At 47.1% G+C, this 18,201-nt stretch overlaps 1 protein-coding gene and 1 long non-coding RNA gene across 15 annotated transcripts in view; one reads left to right on the top strand and one right to left on the bottom strand.

The window, feature by feature from the left end:
• The first annotated feature begins 5,573 nt into the window (after positions 1-5,573).
• The window catches only part of LOC110257249 (uncharacterized), an 830,883-nt gene continuing 818,255 nt past the window's right edge, over positions 5,574-18,201 (top strand). For 12 of the 13 annotated variants that reach the window (XR_014831014.1, XR_014831013.1, XR_014831009.1 and 9 more), the window contains exons 1-2: positions 5,574-5,759; positions 6,108-6,224. This is a non-coding gene — a long non-coding RNA (uncharacterized LOC110257249). Of the gene's footprint in view, positions 5,760-6,107; positions 6,225-9,040; positions 10,633-18,201 lie in introns of those variants that run through there. The other variant, XR_014831019.1, reaches the window with a different exon arrangement.
• The window catches only part of GLRA1 (glycine receptor alpha 1), an 88,866-nt gene continuing 82,702 nt past the window's right edge, over positions 12,038-18,201 (bottom strand). The window contains exon 9 of one of the 2 annotated variants that reach the window (XM_013984908.3): positions 12,038-12,487. In XM_013984908.3, the coding sequence (XP_013840362.1) occupies positions 12,176-12,487 (312 nt within the window). In that variant the 3' untranslated portion in view covers positions 12,038-12,175. The remainder of the gene's footprint in view (positions 12,488-18,201) is intronic. The other variant, XM_013984909.3, reaches the window with a different exon arrangement.

The raw sequence follows: 18,201 nt of genomic DNA, 5'->3' as shown, positions 1-18,201 counted from the left end.
GACCAGAGAATAGGCGATTTGGAAGCACTCCTGTGTTTGAGCACTTGGAACGTGAGCATTCTCTGTCTTCTCTGTGCTTCACCCAAAGTGACACCAGCTATTTACATTGCAGTAATGTGCATCACTTCTAGAAAAAGTGATTTTGGACTGATCCAGACAATGAGACGTACAGACACCCTTTGGCAACCTTACCTAGAGACTTAAAAGCACTGAGGGTTCTGTCCCGGTCAGTTGTGGTTCATGTTGTACATTGCTGATGACAGCGGTTGAAGATGTGTGTGCTGTTTTTTTAGACTTATTTGGAGGCTGCTCAGTTCCTTGGTATGTTTGTCCTGAAAGTATTCAGTTTTTTTTTTTTTGGTGAACATTGCACTTTTGTTTGTCTAATATGCACAAGAATCGGGTAGGTATTTTATCTCTGTCCACTATGCTGAGTAGTAAGGTGTACTCCTTTGGGATTTAATTCATCTCATTTAACTATTGTTACTGTTAGCTGAAAATGTAATGGATTAAGTTTGGGGAGACTGAACCACTAAAATATGAAATAGGTCTGAGTTTTAAATGCTCTGAAATGCGTTATGGGCATGTCCAATTTTTTAGCTGTTAATGTGCTATTCTGGCTTAAGTGGCATGTTGGGTATGGTATACCTTTAAATGAGGTAGAAATCTATTTAATATGGAAAAACTGTGTATTTGATACATAAGCACCAGTCTAAAAAAAGGTTTGGGGCAATCTTTCATTTGCTAGAATAGGTAATGTTAACCTCTTTCCCCAAAATATTCTTTCTAAAGGTAAATCATTCTAAAAAAAACTTCTTTTTATGTATTTCACAAGCAATGACTTGCTAAAAACCAGTTAACATTTTGTCTTTATTTTTTTTTCTAGTCCTCTTTGACTCTCCCTTACCACCCGTACTATTTTTACTTTATAGACATGGTTTCATGCTTTGAATAGAGAGATGCTGTGTTGGGAGAAGTCGTTCCGTTACAGCTGGAAATAAAAGGACAAGCTAGACTGCACTCTTCATCTAGCTCAGCACTGTTTAATACTTCAGATGAACCAAATGTAATAGTATTAGGACCACAAGCGCTCCTTTGTCTTTTTCCCTCTTTTTCGGCCGCCGCTTGGCATAGGGAGTTCTGCGGCCACCCATCAGACCCAAGATGCAGTTTCGACCTCTGCCGCAGCTGCAGCAACGCTGGATCGTTAACCCACTGTGCCGGGCTGGGGATCGAACCTGCATCCCAGTACTCCAGAGTTGCACCCCAGTGGGGCATCCACAAGCTCTCCTGTAGAGATACCTTCCTGGTACTACGTCGTGGCTTGGCTTGATGTTTGGCAGAAGATAAAACTCTAGCAGAAGCAACTTTTTTCAGACTCAATGTAGAATAGTGAGCTCAGTGTAGAACCAGGACTTTTCTGTACCTCTGTCACCCCCTTTCTAGCGACTGTCTAGCACCAACTAAACGCTTAATACTTACTGGCTTGAATTGAGGGCCCCGAAGATGTGAGTTTCTAGTGAGTACCAACTATATGTGCTGAGGAGAATGAAGGAAGAGGTGAGTTCTTTCCAAGAAGTACAGGGCAGTGATGAGGCTGGGAGTTCCACTTACTGGAGGGGTAGAGTGAGCTGCTCTGCCCGTGAAGGAATACCCTGTTGGTCTGGCTTTGACAGCTGTCGGGCTCAGAGTCCTGGCCCTTTACCTGACCTTGAAGGTGGTTCTGATGTGTTCCAAGTCTGTCTTTGCAGACGTGCCTGCCATTCATTACACTTTGGTCAAAGAATAGTCTCTGTGCCTCGTATTGTACCCCTTACTATTACCTCCACATGTTTATTCACGTTCCCTCTGCCAGAATATTCTTATCCCGTCCATCAAAATCTCATTTTTTTTTTTTTTTTTGGTTTTGTCTTGTCTTCTACTTTTTTTTTTTCTTTCCTGTCACAGAGACAGCACAGGATTCTTAACCCACTGTGCCAGAGCGGGGACTCGTTATTTTAACGTAATACTGCTCAAATGGCCCTTAAGCCATGAAACACTCCATGATTTATTTTCGGTGTGGTCCCTGGCACCTTCCTTTGTCACATTTTCTTCATTCCTCATTAGAAATTATTTTGGTACTTCTTTATCCTTTCTTATAAGAAAAGGAGCTGTACTTCATTCTGATGCTTCTCTTTCATGGTACACTGCTTAATAAATAGCAGGTAGATGGAGACTGACAGGTGTAGGGAGGTTAAAAACAAAGCTGATAGAAAACCTGGAAAGAATATGCGTATTTTAGTCCCGACTGTGATGCTTTCTTTTGAAACCTCCCTGAGCTTCTGACTCAAACCTTAAAGGGCTAAGCTGCTTTCTCTAGGCCGAGACATTTTTTTTTTTTTTGTCTTTTTTTTTTTTGCTATTTCTTGGGCCGCTCCCGTGGCATATGGAGGTTCCCAGGCTAGGGGTCTAATCGGAGCTGTAGCCACCACCCTACGCCAGAGCCACAGCAACGCAGGATCCGAGCCACGTCTGCAACCTGCAATACAGCTCACGGCAACGCCGGATCGTCAACCCACTGAGCAAGGGCAGGGACCGAACCCTCAACCTCATGGTTCCTAGTTGGATTCGTTAACCACTGCGCCACGACGGGAACTCCCGAGACACTTTTAAAGTATCATTCAAAGTACTCAGTAGCTGCCTGGAGACCCACTGAATCTAACTTGCGGTCATTAAATAGTGTCCCTTCAGAGTGTCACGTTGCTCACCAGCATCTAGAGCTCTTGGAAGGCACTGTCTTGGTCCTTAGAGCAATAGCCGAGGCATGCCTGGTGTCCCTGCTGGTAGCTATGGTCCTGTTATGCCAAAGGTCAAACTTGGGGGCACAGCTGAAGAGTCGTGGATCAGGCCAAGGGGGTCCTAGGAACTGTAGTAAGAGGCCTACCCCATGGACTGGCAAGTTTGTACATAACAAGTTACCTAGGGGGTTAAGTCGGGAACAGAAAGGACTGGAGGCAAGCAGTAACTTAAAATTCTCAGAGCATGTCGGGGGAAGGTTTCATCCATCTATTTCCCTATAGCTCCATTTTCCCACTTCATTTCCAGAGCCTATATAGTCATAAAGAGCCATTACAAGTCCCTCCGTTACTGGGACATCGGTCAGGTTGCCACTTAGTACTCTTGTTTCCAACCTGCCTCCTAAAAAGAGTGGCTTGCTCTTCACCTCAACAGTTGCTTGGGGTTACTTGTGTTTAACCCTTTGAAAGATGGGTGAGACCACAATTATATAAATCTAAAAATCAAACTGCCATGGAAAATAGTTTTTTGTTTACAGTCTGAGCTCAAATGTCCCATCCTCGAAGAGACCCGGGGTTGTCCCTGTGAGACACAATCTGTGAAATCTTCTCTGCCGCATGTGTTGTCACATCTTCTCTTGAATTAGTTATTGATATCCATGTCATATCTTCACTAAATTGTTAAATTCTTATCTTTGGTTCCTGTGCCTTGTTTGTGGTAGGTTCTCCGTTGGAGAATGTTTTAAAGGGATTCTAGACTTAGGAGAGACTTGCAGAAAAGGTTTAGTCCTTACCCTTGAATCCAGCCAAATCCAAGCTGTCCTAGGTACATGGTGACCTCTCATGCAGGACTACAGATGCCGTTAATTCCCTCTCGGCCCTGGAGTTTGCTCATTAGCCCTCTTCTACATTCTATAGATGAAAAATCCTGCATGCACCGAAAACTAGATTAGTGGACTCTTAAGGTGGGCTGATTTATATTGTTCATTACCAAGTTCTGAGAAGAGGAAGGCCAAGGATCATCTTTGGTTCTTGATCAAGATGTTTGATTTCCAGTCCAGTTTAAGAGAGTAGACCTTGGCATGTAACAGGTTATAGGAGATTAAACTTAGGGATGTTGGAATGTTCCTAGGCAAAAGGAACCATGTGTTTTATCATTATAAGATGCATTTAAGTTAAGCTAATAAACATCTCATGTATATACTGCCTTTTAGTAACAAAATAAACTGCCACATCAGTTACTTGAATTTATATGTGACAATCTGGGAAGATAAAAAGCTTTTAATTTTTTTTGTCTTTTTTAGGGCTGCACCCACGGCATATGGAAGTTCCCAGGCTAGGGGTCTAATCAGAGCTATAGCTGCCAGTCTACACCAGAGCCCCAGCAATGCCCGATCCGAGCTGCATCTGTGACCTATACCACAGCTCACGGCAACGCTGGATCCTTAACCCACTGAGTGCGGCCAGGGATCAAACCCACAACCCCAGGGTTCCTAGTCGGATTCGTTTCTGCTGCGCCACGATGGGAACTCCGATAAAAAGCTTTTTATAGGTGAGGGACTAAGGTCACAGAGTGAAATAATTTATTGAAGTGAAGAAACAGGGATTGTTCCAAAACTTAGCTCCCCACTGTCTGTGTCAGGATGTTAAACCTCAGCGAGCTCTTGATTTGGGTGAGTGACGCAAGCTTTTTGAGCCTAAGTTTCCTTACCTAAAAGGCAAAATAGGATCGGGCCATTTTGGGAATTAAGTTCTACAACTCAGAGAGACTGAGTTACCTTAGGTGCTCGACAGTATTGTGATATTCAAGGTTTATTCACAAGGTGACTGAAAAGCACGGAGCTCCGCATCGTACGTTGTTTAGTTGGTATTCACATGATACCTATGGGAGAAAGGGATGCAGGTACTAGGATTTAGGACTGGGTGTGGGTGCAGGCTCTGAGGCAAGCGTGGAGTAGTTCACCAGTGAGGGAATCCTAGGGGCCAGTCCTGAAAAGTCACTGAATCAGCGGCTCTGTAGGGCAGGTGGATTTGGCCCTTTGGGAACCTCGTTCTGAAAGAAAGCTCTTTGATGACCTCTTATGGCAAATAGGAAGAAGTGATGAAGCCTTGCTGAGAGGTGGAGCTTAAGGAAAATGCTGTGTAGTTTACAACGAGGAGGTGGAATGAGCATTCGCTCTGCCAGTGAGCCTGTGATGTGGATGTTGCCCCGAGTACATGACGAAGCAGAATTGGAGCTCGATCCCCTGCCTCCTTGCATCTCGGCCTCCTAACTCGTGCCCTTTCCGCCGCCCCCGTAAGCCCATGAACGGGTTTAGAGGGGACAGCTGAGCAGAGATGAAGCGTCTGGGGCTAAAAGACAACTGGAGAGGTGGCCTTAAAAAAACAACTTGCTAGCTGGGAAAGTTCTTCTAGGTCCTCTAATTCACTACTCTTGTTTTATGGATAGGAAAACCGAGGCTCTGAGGAAACTGAAGGGAAAATAGGAAAGAAGTTTACAGCGACTGTATTTAAACCAGCTAGACTACGCAGCCACTACCATTGCACTATATTTGTTTCATCACGCACCTAGCCCTTCTAGAGGTCTTTTAAAATATCCTTGATTTGAACCTCTCTGGGGATGGGGAGCAGGGGTAGAAAACAGTTGGTTTCCTCATGGAAACACTATCATTTCCATTTTATTATGTGAAATCTAAGGTGGGTTTTTAAAAAAAATGTCAAATTTTTTTTTTTTTTTTTTTTTTTTAATATTGGGCACCAGAAAAAAGTCTCACACTGCAATATTCTCATTCATTTCAGGGCCAGATGAAGGGAGCATGAAGGTCATTTGTCATAATGTCACCCTATAACCATGTTGAAGAGATGCCATTGACAAAGCATAAAAAGATCCATGTTGGGAAAGACAGGAGCAGTGTTTTCTGATGATAAGGAGTGTTTACTGGAGTTGCAGGAGTGCGGAAGCAGTTTCAGAACGTCATTGTGAGGGTGAGGTTTTGTTTGGGGGTGGGAGTGTGGAGAGAGCTGGCTAACTCCAGCCATACCTGCTGTAATGTCGTTTCTCTATTAGTAGGACCCAGCTAATGGGATGCATTTAGATGAACATCCTTAGGGGTCTGGAGTAGTCCCTTTTTTAATTTTTATTGTATTTTTTCTCCCTATCTGTACCTGTAGCTAACGTAACAGAGGAAAATATTCTTAAGTCTTGCTGGAAATTTCTTGTTATTAAACGGTGTGTGGGGGACAGGAGGGGAGGGGACGTGGAGACAGTGCAGTTATCTCCCCAGGGAGGTTTCGCACATTCTGCTCTGATGCCTTTCTCTTTGATTCTTCCAGTGTCTCTGGCAGAGAGAATCAGACCATTGCCATGGGAAATGGGTTACAGCCTTCACAGGACATACATGCTAAAATACCAGAGTGGAATGTTGTCCTGATGTTTGATGGGATTTTCAGGTGAGAAGCTAGTCAGTCTATCAATAGTGTGAAATGCCTAGACTTTCATGGTAAAAAAAAAAAAAAAAAAAAAAAAAAAAAAAAGATTGTAAGCTCCTGGAGGACCAAGACTCTCCTCTTAACTTCTCCCTACCTGCCCACTGACGGCCTGAGATGGGGACCCAAGCCTGACACTGAAATGGGGAAATAGTGACACCTTTTACAACACACAGGATACTTTTTTCTTCAACCCTTCCAAGTATCCAGAGGTTGGCTTGAAAAATATCTCCTTCACCTCCCCCTTTTAATGGGGGCGGGGGGGGGGGGCGCTGAGAAAGATGGAGTTGCTTACCTTTGTTTCCCTGCCCCTTCCCACTGACCCTGTCCACTGCAGGGGGCAGGTATGTTTAAATAGGACCCTGGGTTTCTGAAGTTGCATAAGAAAACAGTTGCATCTGGAAAAGGCCGGCCAAACAAGAGCAATGCAAAGGGGGAGCTAGGAGACAGGGCACGTGTGGGAATGGGTTTCCCATCATGCTTGGAATCTATGTAGCCAGCAAATGTCTTTCATCTCCAGATTAGGTAGCTGGTGCTGCTCTCTAACTGGTTAGTGGCCTCACATAGAATATAGTTTTCATTACTGGGCTCTCTGAAGGGTATATTTTTGGCTTGCCGTTCCCTGTACTCTGACTTGTTGACTCAGTGTTCCAGTGGGAATTTTTCAGAGCAGTGAAATGTCAAAATGCAGGTGCAGCAGGAAGAATAGAAATCCCAACCTTAAAATGAACGAGACTGTGTCCATTCTAGTCCCCACTCCAGCCCCCCATCCCCTACCCCTCAAATGCATCGGCATCTTCTGGCAGAGCTGGGTTTCACAAAATAAAGATACACAAACTGATGAAACAGGAAATGCTGACAGGAGGCAGGAGGAGGAGGCGGAGGTGGGGTGGAGAGCAAGAGGGAGAAGTTACGGTCTGGATGCTAGCTGAAGAAGCCTTAATGATCCTAGAAATTATTGGGCAATAATTTCTACTTTGGAACTCATTTTGCTGTTCCAAAGAATGATAAAGCACCTTAATTATTGCTTTAAATAACCACACGGGTCCATCAAAGCAGCATGAAACAGCACCCACGTATGAGCAAACCTATCTCTTGCCATCGCTGTTTACAGCCTGAGAAACCCTTAAGGAAGCAACAGGATAATCACTTGGTAGAGGCAGCATCTAGTCAGGGCCCTCAAGATTCGAGGCTACTCAGGCCTGGGAGAGATGTTGGCAGGTTGCCCTCATGCTCCCTGATACCCTGAGATCTTCACGTGGGACAGCCAGAAAGCAGCCATGGCTTCCCTTAACGTTGGGGATGGGGAGGGCAGCATTTCAGGATTTTTTAATCCTTACTGCAAGGATTTCAACCCACCCATGGAGGTTCTTCCTGTCTATTGGGATTTCAGGATGCTCTGAGACCAAAGCCTTCCCCACGTAGGCTTTTCCTTACAGGGCTACAGGTAGTTAAGAGCAACCTCAAACTCAGTCAAAACAGAGTGTCTGTCTGCTATGCCTTCCTTCAGTCAGGATAAGCTTCGTAGGGCTGCAGGAGCATAGGAGGTTCTTCATGCAACTTTTAGGACTTGGTTTCTGAGAGAAGGTACTTAGTAGAAGGAACAAAAAGCTAAATTATATTTTAAGAACCATGTTTCCTGCTTAGAGGAGGTTTGGTTGGGTCATCAAAGATGCTTTCTGTAGTAGGGTACAGAGATCCACTCTCCCTTCCTCAAAAGGCCTTCCAGCCCCTCACGGTGCAAGCTTTCCGGTCACCCTGAGAACCGTAGCTCCCAGAGAAGACCTGATCTTGCCTGCCTCTTCAGACTTGGGGCAGAGGGCAGCCTTCTGAATGTGCAGAAGAAGCTGCGGCTTCCAGAGTGGTGTCCACTGTCCCTGGGTTGGGCTTCCATCCAGACTGGGGAATGTGCGACTCTCAGTTCTCGATTCCCATCCTGAGGCTGATACAGATTGCACCCGCTGCTTGCCAGCTTCTCCTAAGGAGGCAGTCACTGCAGGCGGGATGATAACTCACGAGTCTTCAATCTCAGTGTGTTGCAGTGAACTTAGGAATCTAATTTTCACAAGACTGTTATCCGCGATGGTTCCAGCTTTGCTGGGGCACCAGTGTACCCTGCAATCTACAACAGAGCCTCACAACACACCATCTCATCTCTTTTTAATGATGCTTATAAAAATACATACTTTCAAAGAGGGGAACCATCTCTTGCCATTTATTTTCTCCCTAGTATGAAAAAAAAAACCTATGAAAAATATTGGTGAACTTTTTAGAGGGATACATTTCTTATTTATTGATAGCTTAGAAGAAATAATTTGGATTGAATGACATTTTGACTTTGTAGACCTGAACTAAAAATACAGTTAAGTTCAAGGCCTCTCTCTGTCTCTGTCTCTCTCTCACACACACACACATACACACACACATTTTTCTTTCTGTTCATGCCTGTCCTCTTGTTACTCCTTATAGCATTAGTCATTGAATATTTGAAAGGACCAGAGGTTGTCAGAGCTGAGTCATTTATTTTGGCTGCTCTTGAAACAAATGAGATATGTTGTAAACTAATATGTGAGAAATTATTGATTTTGTTAGCTGCTTAATTGACATCTCCTAAACTTGGCTCCTAGGACTAGCTGCAGTTTTAGAGGGGCAAAACCACCCACTCCTGTGTGCCAGTATCCCCTTCTCCCTCCATGCATAAATACTGATCTATACATGGAAGGGGTTTGAAAACCAGTCAACCACTCATCACACCTAAATTGGTTTTCCTTCCACTGTAGCCCTCGGCATGTGTCATCCGAAGGTCTGATGCCCTCTGCACAAGCGGAAGAGGAAATTAAGAAAGGGCTTTCCTGTTTGTGAGCGCCACCTAGAATAATATTTGGCCTCAGTTACCTCGTTTGATTTTCTATAATGATGAAATCCATGTAACGAATTGCTAAATTCTCACTACATCCCACGTTAATGATAACGTCTTCTCCCTGAGCATGCTCCATTCCTAATTCACGATGAGATTTTGACTTTGAACTTTCTGTGGTGGGAGCTTCCTGCGGACCAGTTCAAGCACATAGAGAGCAGTTAGTACTGGGAGGGAGTCAGAAATCACCCGCACTATTCTCCCCGTCGTGTGTTCAGAGAAACTAATTTTCAGTGGCTAAGGTCACCCAGCGTATTAATGGCAGGACTACGGGTCACATTCTTCCTTTCACTGCAGTCATGCGTCCACTCACATTTATTTTGTCTGGGGGAGGCCGCGCTTGGAATATCTGAGGAGATGTCGGTGACACCTTGCCTCTGAATCATAAACATGATTTGTGGTCTGTTGGGTGTTATCACCTAGACCTGTCAGCCCCCAGTGGGCACACACGTTGACTACTGGGGCAGAAGTTTAAGGATGCAGCAGAGGTTGGGCAAGTGGCCCAGTGACTTCTCTGCCTCTGTGGGATTCCAGACACTTTGACTTTGCTGTTTGAGTGGATCCCGAATGTCTTAGAACAGTGGGTATGGTCTTTAGTCATGGGCAGAGGCCTAGCCTTTGTTGCCTGATTCATCTAGACTTTAGACGTTTTGAATTTAATCTAGAAATGGGTAAAATAGAAGGGCTTCTTAAAAATTTTTTAAAAATGATTCTCCCCTTAAATAAAGTGAATAAAGTGCGAGTGAAAAGGGCTGATAACCTCTCCAAAAACTCAAGTGCCACTTGAGCATTGAGATTCCCCCCTCTTCCTTAAATAAAGTGAATATAGTGCTCATGAAAGGTGCTAACAGCAGTTCAAAGGCTGAGATTCTAGTCTTGAACTGGTAGTAGTTGTTACAAGTCCCTCAATTTAACTTTTCCTCCCTTAGCCACATGTTAGTTGTGGGGAAAAGGATGGTCTTAGATGAGAGACTCCCTACTCACTTGGCTCCCCTCCCTCAACACTTCTTAGAAAAAGGGATCCCAGATTCTCTTCCACATCCTCCAAGGCTAGAATGTAGTTTAGCCTTCTGGTCTACACAGGGCAAGAGAAGGGAAGGCAATGATTCCTTGGATGGATGTAAAGAACTTTTGTCATTGAAGCTGCAAAGCCAAATCCTTTTTTGGCTGCATAGAGCTTTTTTTTTTTAAATCTAAGTCCCTCTAGATCCTTGTCGGGGCCTGTTTCTTTGGGCCTCTGTGGACCTTAAATACTGTGCCACAGGGACTGGGAAAAATTTCCCTGGGGATAGTGCTCTAGGGAGGAGTCTCATCTCTGTCCTACCCTACCTTGGGGATACCCTCTAAGGATACAAGTGAACCCCAAGCCTCAGAATAGACTGATTGTCAGCTGTGTCTTACTGTCTGCCTACAACTTTGATGCACAGCGAAGATACTAAAGTGCAAAGAAAGAAATGCAACCCCAGTCTTTCCGGTCCTGGGCCATAAGGCAGAGGATGCTATGAGTGATCGTGCCATCGTTCCAGGCATAGTGCTCTTGACGGGGATGGGCAGAGGCTGCTGGACACAGCTCCTCACTAATTCCTTGACCCCCACGGGGGTCTGAATGGCCATGCCTTCCAGCAGGCTCCCCCTGTCCCCCACAATTCACTTCCCAATCCCTCTCCTTTTCCCCCGGAGTACCCTAGCTATCTTGGATAGTTCTGGCACTTCAGAGTTAGAAGGAAAGAGGAATGTTTGTCTAACTTTCCTAAATGTTAAAGCTAAACAAAGCACCAAAAAGGAAAACAAAAAAAGACTTATAAAAATATAATGGGGTCATGCCCTCAGGCTTCCCACATTGTTAGTGGTGTATGAAATGTGACTATAACGAGCAGGCGTTATAAACATCACCGTCTCTTTCCACCCGTATTTAAGCAGCGGAGGCCTCCGAACTACCCCTTCCCCTTGTAAAACTTCACACTGCAGAACCACAATCTCATACGTCTCCTACAGACCTTCGCGAACATACACCCACTTGCAATTCCAAAGAGACTCTCCAAAAAAATAGACATCTGGAAAAAGTGCATCTGTTTATACTGTCTATCTGCATATTATTTCTTGAGATTATTACTTTTTTTTTTTTAACCATAAAAAAGATTGCATATTGGCAATATAATGAAAAAACTACGGCGGCCGTTTCTGGGTGGTGGTGGAGGATGGGTGAGGTGGGTGTTGAGCACAGAAGCATGAGGGCTCAGAGAGGGGCAGCTCAGAGAGGCCCTTAGCCTGGAGATGTGAGGACGGATGTGCAGTCCTTGGGTCTCTGAAATGCCCCATCTCTCTCTCACTCCCGACTCTTTTCTCCCCTCCTCCCCACGGCCACTACCCGTGCCTGGCCGCACAACCCTCTTGAAGCAGAGGAGAAATGGCTTTTTGGCATGTGTCCGCTGGGGGTGGGTCTGGAGCGAGGCATGGCATTTGGAGGGGTGCGATGTGGGACACACGCCAGAGCAAGCTGATTTGTGACTGTTTCCACTCTGGGAAAAATTGTCCATCACGTCTGTGACTTTAAAAACTTAAGCAGTTACTAGGCTGATAGGTTAAGAAACAAATCGTTTGTTCTTGTGGTTTTGCATTAATATTAAGCATGAATATATATCATATATTACATTGCTTTCCTTTCTGCGCTGGGGCAGACTGCACTCTCCTTCCAAACGGGAAAAACTGCGCAGCCTACGGACTCACATTTTTGAAAGCTGTTTGCTCCCGCTCCCGCCCCCCCACCCAGAACCCGCCCCTCCGTTCCTGTATTAGAAAAGCTCCCCCCCCACCCCCCGAGGTTAAATAGATAGTGCCACATTCGAAGAGTCATGCATCGCTGCATTGGGGATTGCACACACCGCCGAGGAGGAGAGGCTGGGGGGCCCCCTCTCGCTCGCTTCCCCTCCTCCTCCTCCGGCCCTCGGACTCCGGCGCTCCTCCCCCGCCCTCTCCCAGCCGCCCCGTCCCAGACCCGTCACTGGTTGTGGACATCCTCCCTGCGGACGATCTTGTAGATGATCCAGTAGAACATGTTGAAAATGAGGAAGGCCATGGGGAAGCCGATGCGCGAGATCTTGTCGATCTTCTTGGCTCTCTGGATGAAGAGTTTGCGCATCTCCTCTGGGGACTTGGATGGCGCAGGAGGCGGGTTGGTGGTGGTGTTGTTGGCGCCCTTCACCGAGATGCCATCCTTGGCTTGAAGGCAGGCGGGGCCCATCCCATAGGCAGAGAAGTTGAAGCGGCCCTCTCCGGCCTCATCCTCCTGGAACAGGTTCAACATGGGGCTCTACTTAAAATAAGACAGGGGCTGGGCACCCTCCCTGCAAGGCACTCCCCCGGGGGCCAGGCCACGGCCGCCTGGCTCTCCCTGCCTCCTGGGCGGCGCCACTCCAGCTTTCTGAAGGCTCTTTGGCTGGCTAGGGAGTTATGCCTTATAGAGGGGCGCCGCTTGTGTGCTGAAACAGATGCAGACCAGGGGATGAGTGCGGCCTCGAGGCTGGAAACGGGTTCAGGTCTCTTTGGCCGTATGACCTTAGGCAAGTCACCTGCTTGGAAGACTTCCTTCTGTGACTCGGGGCTTGCATTTATTTATTTATTTATTTATTTATTTTTGTCTTTTTAGGGCTGCACTCACAGCACATGGAGGTTCCCAGGCTAGGGGTCTAATCGGAGCTGTAGCCACCAGCCTACGCCACAGCCACAGCAACACGGGATCCCAGCCGTGTCTGCGACCTACACCACAGCTCACGGCAACGCCGGATCCTTAACCCACTGAGTGAGGCCAGGGATCGAACCTGCAACCTCATGGTTCCTAGTCGGATTCGTTAACCACTGAGCCACGACGGGAACTCCAGGGTTTTTAAATTTAATTTTCCCCTTGAAGTGGGGAGAAGATTCACTCCACTCCTTCAGGATGCGTTCTGTCCATCAGATGAGCAGATAGTGGGAATGCTGTTTTGCTAGAAACCCAGGGGACAATTTGGAGAGATCCCCTGCTTTGCCTCTGTTGCTTCCCTGCCCTCTTCCCCCGCCCTCAGTGGAGCAAGGGCTCCCCTCACCTTCGTTCCACAGCCAGGGAAGCCACAGCTGCTCCTCACCTCCCCTTCCGGAATCCCCACCAGTTGTGACCTCAGGCGCACCTCTGGGTTTTCATCAAGCCCTTCATCATCGGGCTCCAACTTACCTCCACAGACTTTCATGCCCCCCGACCCTGCCGCCTTGGGCTCACCGCCCGCGTGCCTGCTGCCCTGCTCCTCCTCACTTCCCCCTTGCCCTGCCTGCACCGATCTCACTAAGACACTCTGTCTGCTCTCATCGTGTCCAGCCTTGTGGTCTTTCCTTGTGAGCTAGAGGTGGTGCTAAGGGTCTCAGCTGAGCTGTCGATTCAGTGCGTGGCCCTGGGGAGGTTTTATCAGCTCGCAATGCCCTCCTGGATAGCAAGAGCTATTAAGGTAGCCACCCAGATGTCTCCTAGTCCCTGTGTGGGCCAGGGCCAGGGCCAGTGGTGAAGGAGGAATGGAGTCTGGGGGCCACAGTGCCTGTCTAGCTCTGCTCTCGCCGCCCCAGCTTGGGCCACCCTCCGGACCTGCGACGCTGCCGTCTAGTCTAGTTCGCCCTCTGCCTGCCATCTGCCTTCACCCTTCACCCCATCTGGGTTGTTACAAAACAGATCTTTCTTGTTGATCACTTGCTGCTTAGCACTTTCTAATAGGCTGCCACTGACTCGAGGGTAGTTAAAACCTTTACCTGGTAACATGGGCTGAGATGACCTGGACAGCCCCGTCCGTGCCCCTTCTGTCTGCTACCCTGTCCTGCACTCCGGCTACCCCGCAGTATTTCCACCTATTTGAAAGTACCATCCTCCTTTTGACTCTTGGCTTCTGTGGAAGTTGTTCTCTCTGCTGGAACACACTTCTGGCCACAGCCCTGCTTCCAGCTCCTTCTCTCTCCCTAATTCCTACTCAGAGGCCTTCCCTGAGCCCAAGGATAGGCTCAGTGCCCTGGCTGTGTGCTCCATGAGCTTCCTCTACAACTCTCCCCCTCTACGCCTCTCCCCCTCTACACGTCTCCCTCTCCCTCTCTCTCTTTTTTTTTTTTTTGGCTTTTGTCTTTTTAGGGCCACACCCGCGGCATATGGAGGTTCTCAGGCCAGGTGTCTAGGGGTCCAATTGGAGCTGTAGCCGCCGGCCTATGCCACAGCCACAGCAACGTGGGATCCTTAATCCACTGAGTGAGGCCAGGGCTCAAACCTGTGTCCTCATCTCATGGATACTAGTCAGGTTCATTAACCACTGAGCCACGATGGGAACTCCCCTCTCCCTCTTCTTCTTTTTTTGTCTTTTTGCCATTTCTTGGGCTGCTCCCGTGGCATATGGAAGTTCCCAGGCTAGGGGTCAAATCAGAGCTGTAGCCACAGGCCTACGCCACAGCCACAGCAACATGGGGATCCGAGCCGCGTCTATAACCTACACCACAGCTCACGGCAACGCCGGATCCCTAACCCACTGAGCAAGGCCAGGGATCGAACCTGCAACCTCATGGTTCCTAGTCAGATTCGTTAACCACTGAGCCACGACGGGAACTCCTCCCTCTTCTTAACTTTTTAAAATTTTAAAGCTTTTATCACGTTGTTTTTCTTGACCAATGTCTGTCTTTCCCATTAGACTGTAAGTGCCTTGAAGGCAGAAGCAAAATCTGTCATGTTCGTTACACCCTCAACACTGGACATATAAATATATTTCCCAGACAGACGCTCAAAACTCAGCAAGTATTTGCTGACCCCAGTGCTTACTTGTATAGCCTCAGCAGTCCCAGCTTCCTTTTTCCTTCTGGTCTGAATGGGGTTCTATTCCTAGCACCTGCCAGTGACTCGTGGCCTTTGTAGCATAAGAAAGGGGGAGAAGATGGGCTGCAGTGCCTGGCAGGAGGGTGCTCAGTAAATCTGTGTCCATGAGGAGGACAGTGGCAGAGGGTTTGTGTTAGGGCTGAGGAGAGGGGTTGGGGGAAGCTGGCCTGGAAGGGGTTGGGCTGGATATTGCTGCTTGTTAGAATAAATTTTCCCTTGCTGCAGGGTGGGTGCTTGAGAACGTTCTTGTGCTGGGCTCTTTGCAGGGGGAGGCACAAAATTCAGTTTATATATAGCTTTGGGCAAATGATTCTTTGCCGTCCTCATCTGTTAAACATGAGGGGATGGGATGGAAGTGAGCGAGTTATCAATTTCACGTTGTACCCTGAAGAAAGGAAATTCCTTAGAAATGAGTGGACACAGAAAAGAAATGCGTGGACTTGGAGAACAGACTTCTTGTTGTCAAGGGGGAAGGGGAAAGAGTGAGTGGACTGGGAGCTTGGGGGTTAATAGATGCAAACTATTGCATTTGGAGTGGATAAATAATGGGATCCTGCTGTATAGCCCAGGGAAATATATCTGGTCACTTGTGATGGAACATGATGGAGGATAATGTAAGAAAAAGAATGTGTGTGTATATGTGTGTGTGTGTGTGTGTGTGTGTGTGTGTGTGTGTGTGTGTGACTGTGCCACTTTGATGTACAGTGGAAAATTGACAGAACACTGTAAACCAACTATAATGGAAAAAATAAAAATCATCAATATGAAAAAACAACCAAAAATGAAATGTGGACAAAAGCATGCTATTCCTATTCTGGCCAGCAGATGGCACAATATGAATGCCCAACTGCCTGTGGAGCTGGGTGGGGATGAGGCAGGGGAAATCTGATAGTGGCTCTAGAACCCGGGGAAGTTGGGAGTGTGCCTGCCCAGTCCGGCTCACAGAGGTTTCCTGGTAATCTGACTCATGAGACTGGCCAGGGAATTCGAGGACCAGATGCTTTCTGCCCAGCAAACGAGTTAACTTGGGAGGATGGTGGGAGTTGAGGCTGGCCAAGATCACAGGCTCTGAGAAACTCAGACATGGAGCTAGTTCCTCCTCACTCACCAGCTGGGGCTTAAAACTCCCCCTGCAAACTTCCGCTAAAGGGAGGATTCTGCAGCCCAAGCTCGTACACTGCCAGCGGACAAGCTGCATCCCGAGGGCCTTGATCCAAGAAAGCTGTGCTTGATTCTGTGTCCTTGTAGTTTTGGACATTTGGGCCAAGCTTGGAGCCCGTGGGCACAGGGCCATACTAATCCAAATGCACACCAGGGCCCAGGAGGGAGAAATGAGTGGTGAGGTGAGCTGAGGCCGAAAAAATCTCTAGTCAGCGGGGACTGGTATGGATTCCTTACCTAAAGGCATTTGCAGTGCGCCTGGACCATGTGGGATGTGAGTCCACTGGGACCAGAGGCTGTGCTGTTTTGAGAACAGCCAGAAGTGTGACTTAAATGCTGGCCCTTTAGTCCAGATTTTAAGACACTGCTGGCGAATTAAAGACATTTGCGTGTCAAATTTGACCTTCTAGCTACTAGCTTTTGACCTCTGCCTGGGGATAAATCTTAGTTCCTATTTAAGATCTAATAAATGCGGGACTATTTTTATCTGCTTCCATTTGGAAGCACTGATGAACAGATAAGCAGCTTTTGGCGTATGGTCAGAATTTTGAGGACAGCCATGGGTCCTGGGGGGCCTCCCTGCCTTTGCCGTCAGCGCCCCATGGTCCCTGTGATGTGTTCTTCCCCATTGTCATCATCTGCACAGGAGGAACGGGTGCGACGCTCTCTGAGAGCGCTTCCAGCGTGAACATGCTGTGCGAGAAGGAGGAGGGAACGGAGCAGATGAATCTGATCAGATCGGCCTGGTGGCCTTATTCACACTTTCCCTGGCCAGGGAGAAAGCTTTTGTTTTCCTCTAGTGGGTAAACCTGGTAGGCATTTGGCAAGGGTGGAGGCAACCCTTGGAAATACTGCAGGCCACCACATTACACATCTGCCTGGAGCTCCGTCCACATTTTGGTTTATGCAGATAACGCCCCCTGGAGTTGTGCGGGGCACGGTCTTGTGTTCTGGTGCTAGTTACATATTTTGGACACAGTCCTTCCAAATAAGTGTCTCTGCTACAAAGTATTAACCCTCTTCTAGCAGAGGGAAATGCAGAAAGCTGCTAGCCCATGAGGAAAAAAGGGAAAATAAAAAGGAAATCCCAGAGCTAGTTGTGTTTGGTCAGTTCCTTGCTTGGGTTATGTTGAGTCAGAGGCTAGGTATCTGATGGACACTAATGGAAGGACTAAAACTCTTTCAAGAAGTCCTGTCTGGCTTGCTACACCCAGGCTGGTTTCCTCTTCCAGTGTAGGTTGTGTCTTAACGGCCATGGGTATCTTCTGTCGTGGAATGTCTGCCTTGTGTCTACAGTAACCTTCTGAAAGGTAGTTGAATCAGGTTGCTGATGTTTAAGAAACACACTGAGGAAAATCTGTGACTATGGATCGTTTTAATCCCTTGCACTCGTGGGTCAGGAATCTTAAAGCTACTTTGGCATCTGGGATTTCGTCACCATAGACTTGTATTCTTCCCTAAACGGAAGTCTCTTTTATAGGTGAGGAAGCTGGGCCCCAAAAGAGGCTAGGTGAAAATCACCTAGCGAAGAGAACTAAAGAGGCAGAGTCCTTTGTCACAGCACCTTATGGTTGGGTGGACAGCTATTTTCAATCGCTCAGTCTAAAGCAGGTGGGGCCTTGGTGTGTGGCCGGTGTGGTGTGGCCCATCAGAACACAGTGATGAGTTCTTGGTTGCCCTAATCTATTGCTAGAAAAACTTGCAGGCAGCCTCTCCGACTGGAAGGTCTCCTCTTTTTTTCATAAGTTTTTTTTTTTTTTTTTTTAAATCCCTTTGTTCATCTGTTTTCAACAAATGCCTATTGTATGTTCACTGTATATCAGGAATATAGCACTGAGCAAGAGTAGACGTGGTTTAATAGAGCTTATAATTCAGTAGAAGATAAGCATTAAACAATCGTGGGATTGAATGCATAATCATAAATCAAGATAAGTGTTCAGAAGGAAAGGAACTGAGTTTAATTAGAATGTGGTCTCTGGAGTTCCTGTTGTGGC

The sequence above is a fragment of the Sus scrofa genome, chromosome 16 (assembly GCF_054392235.1).
Source record: "Sus scrofa isolate SSC_HxYL_T2T_F1_AM1 chromosome 16, Sscrofa_HxYL_maternal_Yorkshire_Landrace_v2.0, whole genome shotgun sequence".
Taxonomy (NCBI): domain Eukaryota; kingdom Metazoa; phylum Chordata; class Mammalia; order Artiodactyla; family Suidae; genus Sus; species Sus scrofa.
Note: the sequence above shows the minus strand (reverse complement) of the source record. Positions and strands in the feature narration are given on the sequence as shown.